At 48.3% G+C, this 15,281-nt stretch overlaps 2 protein-coding genes across 3 annotated transcripts; one reads left to right on the top strand and one right to left on the bottom strand.

Moving 5' to 3' along the window:
- Positions 1-402: 402 nt before the first annotated feature.
- cdk8 (cyclin dependent kinase 8) lies at positions 403-10,230 on the bottom strand. Of its 2 annotated transcripts, XM_030349565.1 has the most exons (14): positions 9,997-10,230; positions 8,626-8,882; positions 6,863-6,938; positions 6,453-6,563; positions 5,630-5,770; positions 4,747-4,804; positions 4,518-4,649; positions 4,087-4,230; positions 3,534-3,603; positions 3,331-3,403; positions 2,591-2,688; positions 2,257-2,344; positions 884-1,042; positions 403-612 (listed from the first exon to the last, which is right to left on the bottom strand). In XM_030349565.1, exons 2-14 carry the CDS (start codon positions 8,751-8,753, stop codon positions 487-489), a joined length of 1,404 nt encoding a protein of 467 aa, XP_030205425.1. In that variant the 5' UTR covers positions 8,754-8,882; positions 9,997-10,230; the 3' UTR covers positions 403-486. The 2 variants fall into 2 exon arrangements, with proteins under 2 accessions (XP_030205425.1, XP_030205424.1); XM_030349564.1 differs by lacking the exon at positions 9,997-10,230 and having other exon boundaries at positions 8,626-9,051.
- rnf6 (ring finger protein (C3H2C3 type) 6) lies at positions 9,686-15,218 on the top strand. The gene is made up of 4 exons (XM_030349563.1): positions 9,686-9,765; positions 11,059-11,213; positions 11,380-11,505; positions 11,857-15,218. Exons 2-4 carry the CDS (start codon positions 11,072-11,074, stop codon positions 13,713-13,715), a joined length of 2,127 nt encoding a protein of 708 aa, XP_030205423.1. The 5' UTR covers positions 9,686-9,765; positions 11,059-11,071; the 3' UTR covers positions 13,716-15,218.
- Positions 15,219-15,281: the final 63 nt, after the last annotated feature.

Here is a 15,281-nt window from a genome sequence, read left to right as displayed (position 1 = left end):
ACTGAGCTATGACAGACAGACAGACGGACGGAGAGGGTCATCACTGGCTGCCACTAGCAGCATTCAGTGTCCTCTCACTTTCATCCAGAGTCCGGGACGTCCCTCTTTATTTATTTATTTATTACGTTTGTCAGGTTTTCAGGCAGACCAAATCAACGGTAGTCCACTAAAAACACACCAGGCAGAACACTCTGGTGTGGCGCATGGGGCAATGATCCACTGGTCAGCAGACAAGGGGAGACGGGAGGAAGGCATCGGTTATGTTCTTCTCTTCGGTCACTCCTTGTTCCTCCTGCCAGGAGCTCTCCTGAGACGGGGTGGCGGGTGCATGGTGTAGGGGAGGGTCTGGTTCGTTACCCCAGGGGGGGGGGGGGGGGGGGGGGGGGGGGAACACCTCCACCTCACCATACATTCTCCTTTCTCCTTGAGAGGGTTTAGGTGTGTGTGTGTGTGAGGTGGGGTGGGGAGGAGGGGAGGATGGGGCTGTCAGTAGCGGTGGGTCTGGTGGGAGTACTGCGGCGGCTGCTGGGAGGTAGAGGAATACCCCATGCTGCTCTGGGGCAGTGATGTGCTTGGTCCTGGGTTCTGGTAGGCAGCATGTGGATTTGAGCGCTGGGAGGAAGAAAACAGGTCAGAAAGAATAGATGGAAAATACTGTTGATGCGTGTGTCGTTTCTGAACCGTGACCGTTATGCACTCATTATAAGAAAGCATACATAAATAAAAACGATTAACCTCGTGTTCTGATTCCTATACTGTTGAGCTTTTGTGAAACTAGGTCGTGCAGCACACATTTTCCTTTTGCTCAACTTGCTTGTATGCTTTGATGGTTCTCAGCCTCACTTTTGGTGTGTGTCTATGTGTGTGTCTGTGTGTCTGTTACCTGGTAGTCTGAGGTCATGATGAGACCACCTGAGGTCGTGGTGGGCGGCACCACTCGCACCTTCTTCAGAGGCGGGCCCTGGGTGTGGCTGTTGTCAGGGTTACCCGTGTGCCCCGCCCCGTTGGTGTGGTTGTTGCCCTGCTGCTGCTGCTGGTTTTTCTGTGCATGTATACGAGACCGGACACAACCTTCATTAACCGTACACAGACCGTATAACCATCTACATCTATTTACGGACCCAACCTTCATCAACCAGACACAGACCATCTATATACACCCAACCTTCATCAACCAGACACAGACCATCTATATACACCCAACCTTCATCAACCAGACACAGACCATCTATATACACCCAACCTTCATCAACCAGACACAGACCATCTATATACACCCAACCTTCATCAACCAGACACAGACCATCTATATACACCCAATCTTCATCAACTAAACACAGACCAGCTATATACACCCACCGTCATCAACCAGACACAGAGCATCTATATACAGACAACCTTCATCAACCAAACGCAGACCAGCTATATCTATATAGACAACCTTCATCAATCAAACACAGACCAGCTATATCTATATGTAGACAACCTTCATCAACCGTACACAGACCGTATATCCATCTATATCTATATACCCAACCTTCATCAACCAGACACAGACCGTCTATATCTATATACAGACAACCTTCATCCACCAAACACAGACCAGCTATATCTATATATAGAAAAACGTCATCAACCGTACACAGACCGTATATCCATCTAGATCTATATACACCCAACCTTCAACCAGACACAGACCGTCTATATCTATATACAGACAACCTTCATCAACCAAACACAGACCAGCTATATCTATATACAGACAACCTTCATCAACCAGACACAGACCGTCTATATCTATATACAGACAACCTTCATCAACCAAACACAGACCAGCTATAGATATATACAGACAACCTTCAACCAAACACAGACCATCTATGTCTATATACGGAATACCTTCAACTAGAAACAGACAATCTATATCTATCTCTATCTATCCAGACAACCTTCATCAACCAGACACAGACCATATACTGTATATCGATATGTATTTGACAAACCCCATAAAAATCAAGAGTGCATGTGCATTAATAGGGTCCATTTTCTTCTCGCCAAAGCGTTTCACACGATTTCACGCCAGGGGTTGAACGCCGTTTGGGTTATCTTATATTGTCTTTATAAGTTGTATAAATGTGGGTAACGGCGGAACAATCTCTCTTCAAAGCATGCCTGTACAGTGTTATCTATAGCATGTGGAGTGCTAGCTGTGTACACTCCCCTCACTAATGTCTGTAGAAGAGCGGAGGAACGCACATTTCTGACTTTGTCGGCCTTGTCCTCCGGCTCCTCCTCGGTCAGGAACTCCCTCTTGGGGTAGGGGATCTGGCAGCCTGCGAAAACACTGAGGACCTGCCACCGTTAACAAGCTTGGCTGACTGTTTACATGGAAGGAGTTAAACTAGAATAACAGGGTAATGGAAGGGATGTGAACCCAATCAGCTCTGTGCGGAGACCCGGAGGCTCTCTGGGTAGGGACACTGCCAAGACCATTCATTTTGTAGTTTTGAGACGAAAAACAACATTCAATGTATATTCGAATATGGGCTTAAAATAAATAAACAGGAAGTGATGTGTGCGCATGTCTCACTCGGAGGTGGGCAGGGGTTCCTCCAGGAAGTAGGGGTCCTGCATGGCCTGCTCAGACGTGATCCTACGGATGGGGTCCATGGTCAGCAATTTCTGAAGCTTGAGGGCCAACATAAAAAAGGCAAGAAAAACATTAACATTGACGTTAACAATGTCAAGCTACGACAAACATAAACATACGGGGACAATGTCAAGCTACGACAAACATATATATACACGGAGACAGTGTTAAGCCATGACAAACATATACATACGAGGGGCTCCTGGCATTAATAGTTCATTTCTAAATTCCAGCAACAAGCAGTCATAGAAGACATAAAAAGGTGCGACAAAGGATTATCAGAACTAGGTCAAATATGCCAAAATTAATTTAAACGCATTTTTCTTCATATTTTAAATCAATAAATCTAAATGATCGGTCAGAAAAATGAAAAACAAATCTAAGCTAAGTGGTGTGTCTACCTTCCTACCTGCGCACACTCTGCCCGTGTACTACAGGCACGTGACCAGGGTCTTCCACATGGCTAGTTCGACCAATAGCTAGTGCTAGCAAGCTAGCTATGTGTTTTGGGGAGTGGGTTTGGAGGGCGCCTGAAGGTGGGATGGTATTCATTTCAATACTTCTGATCGGATACGGTCAAAATCTAGCAGTCTGGATGGCTTCTCCAAATGTGGACACCCCCCAGCTTTGATGGAATCTCCAGCACAGAACCCTAAAGAAGCAGAGCTGTTATGGCTTACCAAATGGAATGCTTTGCTGTCTGGTTTGACTTTGTGTTTCTCCATGTATTTTATAAGGCTACAATTTGTGTATCTGGAGAAAAAAAAAGGAATCACAATAGATTTGTTTAATGTTGTTCTTGTTCTGAACTGACATGACATTTCTTCTTAATAAGAGGAAACAACATATTCTTCTATTTGAAGAAGCAAGGGTGAGGACTCACGTGTTTCTCCTAAAGTCCTTCATCAGAGTAGAGTGCTCTGGCATCTTCTTGATGTCTTCCCAGTCCTTTTCTGTCCAACGACCAGAGAACAGGATTACACAGATGCTCCTTACCACACAGTCCACACCAATTTAAGATTAGGACTATATTTACGGTCTCAAGACAAATCTTCTTTTGGGACTTGGTCCAAGTCTTCATTTTAATATGATTTTATTAACATCACTTGTTTATTTATTCTGGAAGTGATGCATAAAAGAGAAGGAAATGCACTGGCTAATACTTTATTTATGAGTTAAACCCCCTCATACTCTGTAAGGCAGAGTTACAACTTCATACAGTAATCCCCAAAAGTCTGTTTAATCTTTAATCAGAAAAGAGGAAACACTCTAATCTATAACTGGACACACTTGTGTAATTTCTACATGTAACTTGTGATGTAAATGCTTGTGAGGGTCCCAAGCCCTCCGGAAGTCCCCTCACTGGCCAAGCAGAGGGCACACTCGGTTCCTTCCTCAGTACATATGCCCCCCCCCCCTGCTCTGCGGAGTCTCACCGGCGGGGAAGCCCATGACGTTGAAGATGCGGTCCAACTGGTCGTGGTGGTACGGGTTGCTGGTCTTGATGTCCTCCTGCCGGCAGTGGAAGATGGGCTCGGACGTCAGGAGCTCAGCGAAGATGCAGCCGATGGCCCAGATGTCTGAGACAGACACACAGGCCGACAGACAGGCGGGCAGACAAAGACACACACAGACACACACAGACAGAGAGAGTACAGATGACGTCTACTATTTAGCTGGTTAGAGTGTCGGACTCCCAAGCGAAAGGTTCTTGGTTCGAAACCTGGCCGCAGTCTGCCTTTAGGCTTTAAAATGCCTTGCTAAATAATTACATGCATCTCAAAATAGTTCACTGTTACATCTTTATATAAAACTCTAGATAGAGATGTTGTGGAAAGTAAAACACAAGTAAATAGTAAATCCTCACCGATGGCTTTTGTGTAGTGCCGGGCCCCCAGCAGTAGTTCTGGAGCTCTGTACCAGAACGTGACCACCACAGGGTCCAAGTCAGCTAAAGGCTTTAGTGGTGAATTGAAAAGACGTGCAAAGCCCATGTCGGCTGTACACAGGAACCAGAGAGACAAGGAGAAACATTAGTAAAGAACCAGCTTACGCAGGGGAAGCCCAAGAAGGTGATGAAGGCCAGCTGTACGCACCAATCTTCACCCGGCCCCGCTCTGGCCCCTCCCCCATCACCAAGATGTTGGCAGGTTTCTAGAGCACAGAAAGAGGACATTTCTTTTTTTAACTCAATATCAGAGAGAGCATTGGCTAACCAAATATTCTGCTGCCCTCTATTGGACAAAATACAATGAAGCCATTCCACGTACACTAAACACAATAAAAACTAGAGCTGTCAGTTAAACGCGTTATTAACGGCGTTAACCTAAACCAAATTTAACGGCGTTAAAAATTTTATCGCGCGATTAACGCAATTATTTTATAAAAAAAACAAAAAAAAAAACTTTTTTTTTTTTTTTTTTTCTTTGGCTCAAAAGAAAGAAGCAGTAGCCTGACTGCTATGTTCGAATGACATTTGTTCAAAGCAGTCGTTTAATTGCACGATAGGCTCTTTTTTTGTATCGTCCTGTTTTGATCAGTGTATATGCCAATGTTGTTATCAATAAAAAATCATTTGCACAAGGCAAGCCGATGCACTTCACTATGTTGATAAGAGAATTAAAATGAGAAGAATTATGGGACAAAAAAAATCAAGGGATATTTAGCATAGAAAAATAATTTGCGATTAATCGCGATTAATTAGAGTTAACTATGACATTAATGCGATTAAATATTTTAATCGCCTGACAGCTCTAATCAAAACCCAATTTATTGTTGATTAAGAACTTGAAATGGGAACCGTGTTTACACAAGTAGAAGCAACTCATCAAATGCCAACAATTCACTCTTCAAAGGAAATTCTATTCAATCACTCAACATCCATCTTCCTGCACATGGATGGCAGGCCCAACCAACAAACCATCAATTCCCATCTCGTGCCTCCCAGCACCTCCCCGTTCTCCTCCTCTTCCTGCCTACCAGATCTCTGTGGAGCACCCAGTTGGCGTGGAGGTAATGGATGCCGTCCAAGATCTGGTAGAGCAGGGACTTCACCATCCCCCTCGGTAACTGCAGGGGCTTCTTGTTGGCCTTGGACGCTCTGTGGAACTTGATTATGTGCTGTGGACAGAGAGGGAATACACCTTTTAGCCCTTTAGTGTGTGATATGATCATGGTGGTTCCCCATGAATGAGGCTTCATGCTGGAGGCGGAATGAGTAACGCTGATGCATGCGAGTGTGTCGTTGAAGCCAGCGCTAATGTGAAACTGTATTACAACAGCTTGTCGTCAACTTGACCGCCTGCCGCTGTTGTTGTTGTTCTCTCTTTGCTTTGTGCGGGAAACGGGTTAACCACATTCTGGAAGAATTGGAATTCTGTAGGTCTTCCATCATGTTGGTAATGAAATCCATTATCTTTCAGGCATTTTCAGTGGAGCTATTCCAGTGCTCCAATACAGAATGCACTCAGAGTCCTCAGCCCAAAGAACCAGGCCTGGGGGCGCTCTGTATTTAGAGAAGACCGGACTTGTTGTAGCACCAGCTTGAATCTACATCAACTGATCAGGGCACGATTGGCCTTCTCAGGATCAGGGGACGCCATCATTTTCTGGGACATTTACCTTGAATAAAAACTATCACCGGGCAGCCAAGGGAGCATTATCCCTCTCCCTGTCTCCTACTTCTCAGCCACATGTGTACTTGATATTGTCTGGTCGCTCCGTGTGTGGTGGGTTACGGTGGCGGCGGTGTCCGGGCGCTCTGTGTGTGGTGCGTTACGGCGTCGGTGGTGTCCGTGCTCACCCACAGGTCGTGCTCCGCGTAGTCGAACAGGAGCCACACCTTTCGGTCGGCGTGCGACAGGAACACCTTCTGCAGGGAGATGACGTTGGGATGCTTCAGCTCCCGGAGAAGCTGCCCCAAACAAAACAAGAACAAGAACACTCAGACGTACTTCCCATAAACAACAACATCCACAGCCGTGGCGACCAAGCGGTAACGGCTGATGAAGATGCGAACTATTGAATGACTTCTGAAAATGGATATCAGCATTTATTGTTGGAATTCCCTTGTATTGCTACTGGTCATGAAGCTAGAATTCCTCTCGCTAAAACATACGTTACAGTACGATTATTCAAATGTCAAAATAATGAAGGGATTGAATGCAGTCGATCAGGATGGGAAATAAATGAAGAAAGGAGAAGCAGACTCACTGCTATCTCTCTGCAGGCCGACATCGAGATGCCAGTGCCTTCAATCTGCTTCAGGGCGTAATCCTTATCATCCTTCCTACAGAGAAAAGACAGACATAATGAACCAGAGAGGTGTGGCAATAATGAACAGGAAGAGAGAGAGTGGCAATAGAGGGAATAAGTGAAAGAAACAAAAGAGACATTCAGGGTCACGTCATCTGGGGCCAGATCCCAGGGCCCGGCGAGGGCCTTCTGTTCAGGAAAATGGGGGGGGGGGGACAGAGCTGCGTTAACGCCAGATCTGTGAAACCAAGCTCACCTCCGAGGCTTCGAAAACAATAGAGGGAGAGGAAGCAGGCCCGGTATGGCAGCTAGCCAGGGACAAACCTAACACATGGAGAGGCCGGCCGTGTACCAATGCAGCCTTTTCTCTCCATATCCCTCGCCTGGATCCACTCCTGAACCCCTGGCCAAGGGCCAGGCCCAAGGCCCTTCCTTGCTTCCTTTGCATCGCAAATTAGCCCACAGAGCCTAATGACCAGCTGTTCCGCACAGCAAACACAAACATCTCGGCTATAAGTACAGCACTATTTAGTCTGGTTCTGGTTGCTGGAACGTCATGTTAATGATCCTTGGTGTGAATGGGTCAGTTAAGATATCCTGGTACCACTTCCATGTGTGCAACAACTTAATAAGGTCTGGAGGAGGACTGGAGAAGAGGCTGTTGCCTGAATGCGAGCAATGTTTTAAATGGAAGAAAATACCAAAGTATGACAAAATATTCAGATTGTAAGACAAATTAAATATTTGCATATTCTTTAAATGCCTGAATAGTGCTTACATGGAAGACTGTACAGACAGTAATACTGTACAGACAGTTAAATATGGTTGTTTCTCCTTCTGACAAATGTAAGTCGTTTTGGCATGGCATGGTTTGGATGGTGTTTGCCTATTCCCAACCCACTAAATCCTAAATCAATTGGGGGGAGGGAGACCGTTAAAGCACAACAAGGAACCTTGTGCGGAGATGTGAACAGCTTTATTTTTTTAAGTATTTACCGAAGAACATTAACGGTCGAAGAATGTCATCATGGGAAATAGAATTTCGTACTAGAACGAACGGCCCATTGTCCTAAACTCTTTTATAAATACTGTGTGTTGTTTTCTGTCTTTTTGTGTAATCAGTTATTATACTATCAAATGTTTTGTGGATGGTAGGCTCATATTATCGATTTATAATATGATATAATATGGAGTTTAGATGCAAACACTGTCTCTCAGAAGCAATGTATGGTAACTATGTTGCATTACAATAGCCAACGACATTTACTGAACCTCGAACTCCTAAACCCATGGTGGATGTTACGGGTATTTCTGATACTTTCGTTAGTGGATAACAATAATGCTCTGGACACACTCTTAAACCTGTTCAATCAACAAGACAATGAAAAAAAACATGAAACACGACAGATATACAAAATGCAATCCAAATGAACTATGCATTGGATGTTTTCGACATGGACCAGTCCTTGTTGTAAAGTTATATGCACGGAGCTGTGTGGCGGGGCAGAGGCTCCAGCCATGCAGATAGGACTTTCATCGCGGAGAATGTAATATTGTGGTCCGATGATTAGTTTACACAGACATGCATCTTTAAAATGATTTTTGTGCAAATGACAGTTGTAATCGCTCTTGATACGGTAAAGAGATGGTAAACCATGCCACAAGGCTATGGGAGCCCACAAAGGGTTAACCAGCACCTTAAGGCCTTGTCAATAACTCACCCATCCTTTCTCTTGGCTTTGTACACATGTCCGTAGGTGCCCCTTCCCACCTTACACCCTTCGTACTCGAACAGGTCCTCCACTCGTTCTCTCTCGCCGGTCAACTTCACTTTGAAGTCATAGTCCATGTTCACTATTGTTGATCTCCTCCTGGAGCCGCTCGGGAGGCACTAGGCTACTTAACGAGCTCGGTCCCTCGGCTAGATGCCTTCCCTGGCGAAGCTCCTTCTTTCAGCCCCGTCTCCACATCTAGTTTCCTATTGTGAGGGGATAATGTGTTTACCGTGAGGACGCCAGTGGTTTTAAGTGATTCAGGTGTGATCGATAATGACTATTGCTTTATCTTCTCGCTGCGTTTCTCTCTCAGCCGGTCGGTAACGGCAGAGACGCGTCACGGCACTGCCGTAAAGTGTCGCTCAGTCTGCGCTGCTCTGAATAAAGTGTGGATGAAACTCGGGAATACTACTTTTGAGAAATAAATCGCAAATCCATAGTATGTTTACTTTAATTTGTAATAGGAGTTGGATAACGACGATGCGAACATTGCATCTTCCGAGAGAAAACGCCTCTACGTCATGCGTGTCAAAATGCATTCATATACACTGCGTTTTATAATGCAGATGCATTGTACTGTATTACATCCAACCTTACTCATTGGTTTGGATAAAACAAATAAAAAAGACCGCGATAGGTTTTATGCCATATGCCTATTATAAACATGATATACTAAATTCCATGCATGCATTCGCTCACTATGTGGAATCAATCGTAAAGTTACACCTAATAGAAAATTAAATATTCATTCCACTGTAGGCAACTGTAGTGACATCAAGAGCAAGACACCACGTTTCATTCCAGCAGTTAAAAGTGGCTTTATATCCTTTACAAACAACCTACATTTCTCAAACAGACGAGGGATATTGAGGACTGGAACCTAAACCGTACTTATTTTTTTCGTGCAGCTTTCCTAAAATGATAATATAACAAAACCCTACAGGAGAAATGCGTGTTAGTGAGAAGAGGTAGGAACTAGTGCATGATGTGTGGTGTTCCGCCCGGTCAATTATAGTGTGACACCACCGGTCCCATCTTGGTTTGACAGAGGAAGAGGAACCGTCCATATTACAGCTGCTTTGTCAGGTACCATTTCTCTACTATTCACCTTGTCATTCATAAACAAAAGCCTCGGAGGATGCGTGTGTATCTATGGACCACCCTTGCTGCTAAATGAACACTATTGTGCCATCACTGTCGGGGGGTGTATTGAGCAGCCTTAGGGTTAGCATGCTAACTAGCCAGCTAACCTGCTGGACTGACGCTCAGTAGAGATAAGCTAACAGTTATTACATTGAGCTCATTGAGTTAGCTCACCTGCTAGCTTCCAGTTAGCGCTAGATGCGTTGCGCACGTTAAATAGCTGCACGCATATTGGCCGGGCGCACAAACGCAATTCTGTCGGTGATGTTGCAACAGTTGCGAACACGTCATTAGTTTTCCGGACGGTACACATTGTAACGGTAAACCATTTTGAGGAAACTCTTCTTTGTTTCTCTTCCTTTGCCCTGTGCGTACATGGGAGCCGTCCGTCCCGCCATCATGCCCCTCTGTCATGCCCCCTCTGTCATGCCCCCTCTATCCTGCCCGTCTGTCATGTCCCCTCCGTCATGCCCCCTCAATCACGCCCCTCCTCTGCAACACAGTGTTTGGACCCTAGACATGCCTGTACGTTCTCCCAGATGCCGGGGATTGGTTTCTTGCTAGGATGACAACGCCACTTCGTTAGATTCCCCCCCCGGCATTTCTCAACATTGGCCTTCTGTGTGGGATCCAGGATTATCTGGCTAAAGCTGTCCTTGGCCAAAAGAGGGACTTCCTATGTTTTGATCCTGTTTTTCACTGATTTACCTCACTGCCATTTATTATATTTGAATGTTTCCTTTGATGATGACAATTGCAGCTACAAAAGGAGCGGGTCCTGTCACAGCCTCTGTTGGGCTTTGGGGGATGGCAGTGTGTGCTGATGTTTTACTCAAACACTTACTGGCATTGTCTGTGAGCATCCAAGTGATTGCGTTAGACCCCGGTGCGTTAGTATCTTGACAGTTGAGCTACATTATTGTTGGTGATTGGACGTGGAGCCTTCATATGCTATGAATGAACCCAGTTTCATTCGGTCCTTTAAACAGCAATACAAACAGCCAAGATCATACCTGTCCTCAGCGAGCTCATGTCTGACCTGCAAGCTTGATATTAATGTATTTTTCTGTGTGATTGCGATTAAGCTTGTTTTTCCGTTCTCCACATAAGCTCCAAAGATGCTCTGAATGTGAGATCCTAACCTTGAATAACAACGCTGGTGGCATAACAGATGTGCCTTCCTCCTGAGGCTGAACATTGTCCTCCCCCTGGCCCCTTCTTCATTGCGTCCAACAGCGGTCGCACGGCGATGGACCCTGCCGGTGGGAGAGACGAGCGGCGGAGGCAGGCAGAGCGTCTTCGCCGGGAGGAGGCCTACTACCACTTCATTAACGAGCTGAACGAGGAGGAGTACCGGCTCATGAGAGACGGCAACCTGCTGGGCACCCCTGGTGAGTGGGAGCCCGTGCACGGCGTTGACATGCCGCTTAACCCGCTGATCGACCTCACCTCTTGTGAGATTGTTTTAAAAAGGACACTGCACAAAATATGTCCTAGTACACTGAAGCAGTGGCTAGAGATGTGGGAGGGTGTGACCTCTGCGGCGTGTTGTTACAGGGGAGGTGACGGCAGAAGAGCTCCGGCAGCGCCTGGATGGGGCCAAGGAGCGCGTGTCCTCTCAGCCCCGCCCCGAGCAGCGTCTGCAGGCATCCACAGACGCCGGGGACCAGGAGGGCAGCAGTGGTGAGGGGGAGGGGGAGGAGCGAGGAGCCCTGGGGTGGGGCACTAGGGGCCGGTGGTAGGGAGAAGAGGCCACGACTGAAGCAAACCAGTCTCCATCAACACTGGCCTGCTCTCTGGGTTGTTGTGGCAGTCGTGTTGTTATGGTCGGGTCCTCATTTCCCTGAATCTGACCAAAGAACAAAATGTGAAAATAGTGTATTTGAATGCATATCTTTCAATCTGTTATTCAATAATTGCATTGAACAATCTTCTTAGAGTAGAAAAGGCAGCAGTCCGAGATGGCAGTAAACAGTGTATGGCTGTGATCGGTGATTGTAAACTGTCTAATTGCGTACTGTGTATTCTTTAAAGGGGCCCCTGACCCGGGAGCCGAATCCTCCAACGGTGATTCATTACTGGAGTGGCTGAACACGTTCAGGCGCACCGGCAATGCCACGCGCAGCGGGCAGAGCGGCAACCAGACCTGGCGCGCGGTCAGTCGCACCAACCCCAACAGCGGCGAGTTCCGCTTCAGCCTGGAGATCAACATCAACCACGAGCAGCCGGAGCCCGGCGAGCACAGCGAAGCCGCGCTTGCGGCCGAGCTCCCGGCGGTGGCCCCTAACACCACCTCAACCGCAATACGTACAGCCTCGTATCTACCCCCAGTGCCACGCCCCTCAACCTATGCCGCCCCTTATCCCACCCCCCGGCCCTCCATCAGCAGGAGGGCCCAGGCCAGGCGCACACGCAGTGCCAACTCCTCCCCCCGCTCTGCCCAAGACAGTGTTCCTCCAGCACCCCCTCCTGCCTCTGTGATGAGGAGGGGGGTGACCCTGCCTCCAACACCACTACCAACACCACCTCACCCTTCCTTTACTCCCCCCAGTGACCAAGCCGGCTCCTTGCGACACCACACCCTGAACGCGGCGCTGGAGCGTGGGCGTGACGAGGTGACGGCCTCCCTGGAGTGTCCACGTGTGTCGCCGCCTCGGCCTCCTGCCTCTCAGTCCCCACCAGGGGGGCTTGACTCTCGCGGGAGCAGGACTCGATCCCGCGGTCGAATCCGGCGGGCCGCCGGAGGGGCCTCATCTCGGTCTTCAAGGAGAAGCCGTTCCCCCTTAAGCAGAACACCCGTCGCCAGTTCCGCTCTCGACTCTGGCCTAGCCGGCAGTGGTTCTGATGGCCAAAGCCTCGAACCAGGCGCTGGAACTAGCTTGGTTTCCATGGAGACACAGGAGGCCGGGTTGGAGCCCGTCGCTCTAACCGAGGCCGCCACAGAGGCAGGGGATCACGAAAGGGAGACCCAGGCGGCCGCTGCAGGCGCTGCGAGTGTCCGCCGACATCCCACCATCATGCTGGACCTACAGGTCCGGAGGATCCGCCCCGGAGAGAATAGGGACCGGGACAGCATCGCCAGCCGGACGCGGTCCCGCGCCCGCGTGGCAGAGAACACGGTCACCTTCGAAAGCGACAGCGGCGGATTCCGGCGCACCATCTCGCGCTCAGAGCGGGCGGGGATACGCACCTACGTCAGCACCATCCGCATCCCTCTGCGGCGCATCAGCGAGACGGGCCTGGGGGAGCCCAACTCCACCGCCCTGCGCTCCATCCTGCGCCAGATCATGACCGGCTTCGGAGAGCTCAGCTCCCTCATGGAGACGGAGGCCGATTCTGAGACGGTGGCCCCCAGCCACCTGGACGCCCCCTCCGCCGGCGCCAACCCCACCACCGTCCCCGCCTATCGTCTGCATGGAAACGAGAGCACCGCCGGCCTCAGCGGCACCGGCGCCGTGGACGAGGGCGGGGGAGCGCGGGCGGCGGGGGCCGAGGATGACGCTCAGGGAAGGCAGGGTGGAGGGGTCATGAGCCCCACGGAGGGCCGTGCCACCAGCAGAGACACGAACAACCTGGTGGAGAACGGGACGCTGCCAATCCTGCGGCTGGCCCACTTCTTCCTGCTCAACGATGAGGAGGACGAGGATCACCCGCGGGGCCTCACCAAAGAGCAGATCGACAACCTGGCAACGCGCACCTACGGCCAGGCCAGCCTGGAGGGGGAGGCGGGGCGCGCCTGCAGCGTCTGCATCAACGAGTACGCCCAGGGCAACAAACTGCGCCGGCTGCCCTGCTCCCACGAGTTCCACATCCACTGCATCGACCGCTGGCTCTCGGAGAACAACACCTGTCCCATCTGCAGGCAGCCCATACTGGCGGCACATCACGAGTGACCGCTGGGATTCCTGCCCCTCACACCAACGGAGACACACCAACGTCATTCTGGGTGTAGAGAACCTGCCCAAGCGGGCCGAGCATGTACATAGGCTTTCATGGTTTTTATTTTCCTTAAAAAAAAATAAAGACTTCATCCTGTTCAAGCTGAGGAAGGTGAAACAGAAAGCGTGGAGGGAAAGCTTACAAATGCAGAGAATTATCAAAACTTTATTTTTTTAGACATCTTGGTTTTCAGCAGTGTTTGGTTGTTTTTGAGTTGGATCATTTTCCTGCTAGGACCAGCTCTGGACTCCGTAGCCTCATGCTTCAGAGGATTGGCATCAACCGCTATTGCTAGCACTAAAGGAGCTACAGAGGCTGCTGCTGCTGCTGACTCATCTCCACCCTCTGTTTTCCACGTGCGACATCCCTCCTTCACGAATGGACGGTGAACCATTCCCTTTCAGGCCCGACGAACATGTACTTCAGTGTAAATACCTCACTGATGCTCCAGATCCATGGATTCTGTTCTGCGGCAAGCTACGCACGCATCTCTCTTTTGAAGATGTTGAGTTTGTTTTTTTGGAAACGACAACCGAAGTTGCAATCCTCCATTTGTAATGCTCTTGACATTCATTGCTACATTTTTGCTTGCAAATTGTCCTATTAGTGGACTGTGTGTGTGTGTGTGTGTGTGTGTGTGTGTGTGTGTGTGTGTGTGTGTGTGTGTGTGTGTGTGTGTGTGTGTGTGTGTGTTTGTGTCTTCCATCTTCAAATCTTTTCAGCATGTAACAGACCCTTGGTAGTTGATGGCCAGGAAGCCAGCGTCCTTGATTTCGTTTTTAATGGCCAGGATCAGTGACCAGACCTGGTCAGCTTTTGATTTCTGTACTATGTGTTATTCAAATTGGTTATCCCCCAACCAGTCTGTCCAGCCATTGGGTGCTGCGCTGGGTCTGGTTGGCCTAGAATAAGGACTGGGTTTGACTTTTATTTCTCATTATTTCGACCCTTGGAGAACGTAATGGATTGGACACCTGGATTTCCTTCAGCACCATGACCCAGACACTACCATCCCCATGGTTACCATGGGGTCACATCCAAAGTTTCAGCAATTGAATCACAGTAAGCAGGAGCACTATTCTTCTGGTACCACTATACTATTAAACCACACAGCTGATGGTGGGGAAGTCCTTGGGTAAGTGTGTGTGTGTGTGTGTGTGTCTGTGCATGTCTACAGAGCTGAAGGAGTGTGGAGTACAGGATGTCCCAGTAACAGTGGGTCTCATCGGATCTCAGAAAGCACTGCTTTGCTTTATTTATTTTTCTCGAATTTCCAACCAAGTTGGAGAAGGCTTTGTGTCTCCCCAGTACAGAAGTGACTATTTATTCTGCTCCTATTTAATAAGATGAGAAAAGAAAAATGCTTTTGGAAATATGTATTATGTTACGTTGTGATGAGAATCAAACAAAAATAAATATGTATTATGTTACTATGTAATAAAATCAAGACAAGGGGTTTTCTTTGCTGTTCACTAACAATGGAGTCAAATACAGTTACTCCTGGTGGTATTCAATGTATG

This window comes from Gadus morhua, chromosome 23, assembly GCF_902167405.1.
Source record: "Gadus morhua chromosome 23, gadMor3.0, whole genome shotgun sequence".
Classification (NCBI taxonomy): domain Eukaryota; kingdom Metazoa; phylum Chordata; class Actinopteri; order Gadiformes; family Gadidae; genus Gadus; species Gadus morhua.
This window is presented reverse-complemented; position numbering and strand designations above follow the sequence as displayed.

Excerpts from the sequence above, each read along its gene's own strand:
- cdk8 (XM_030349565.1), bottom strand. The coding sequence starts at position 8,753 with ATGGACTATGACTTCAAAGTGAAGTTGACCGGCGAGAGAGAACGAGTG. Across the intron at positions 6,939-8,625 it reads AAAGCCAAGAGAAAGGATGG|GAAGGATGATAAGGATTACG; the intron begins GTGAGTTATTGA and ends TTTTCTCTGTAG. Across the intron at positions 3,404-3,533 it reads AAGGACTTTAGGAGAAACAC|ATACACAAATTGTAGCCTTA; the intron begins GTGAGTCCTCAC and ends TTTTTTCTCCAG.
- rnf6 (XM_030349563.1), top strand. The coding sequence starts at position 11,072 with ATGGACCCTGCCGGTGGGAGAGACGAGCGGCGGAGGCAGGCAGAGCGT. Across the intron at positions 11,214-11,379 it reads CAACCTGCTGGGCACCCCTG|GGGAGGTGACGGCAGAAGAG; the intron begins GTGAGTGGGAGC and ends GTGTTGTTACAG. Across the intron at positions 11,506-11,856 it reads GGACCAGGAGGGCAGCAGTG|GGGCCCCTGACCCGGGAGCC; the intron begins GTGAGGGGGAGG and ends TATTCTTTAAAG.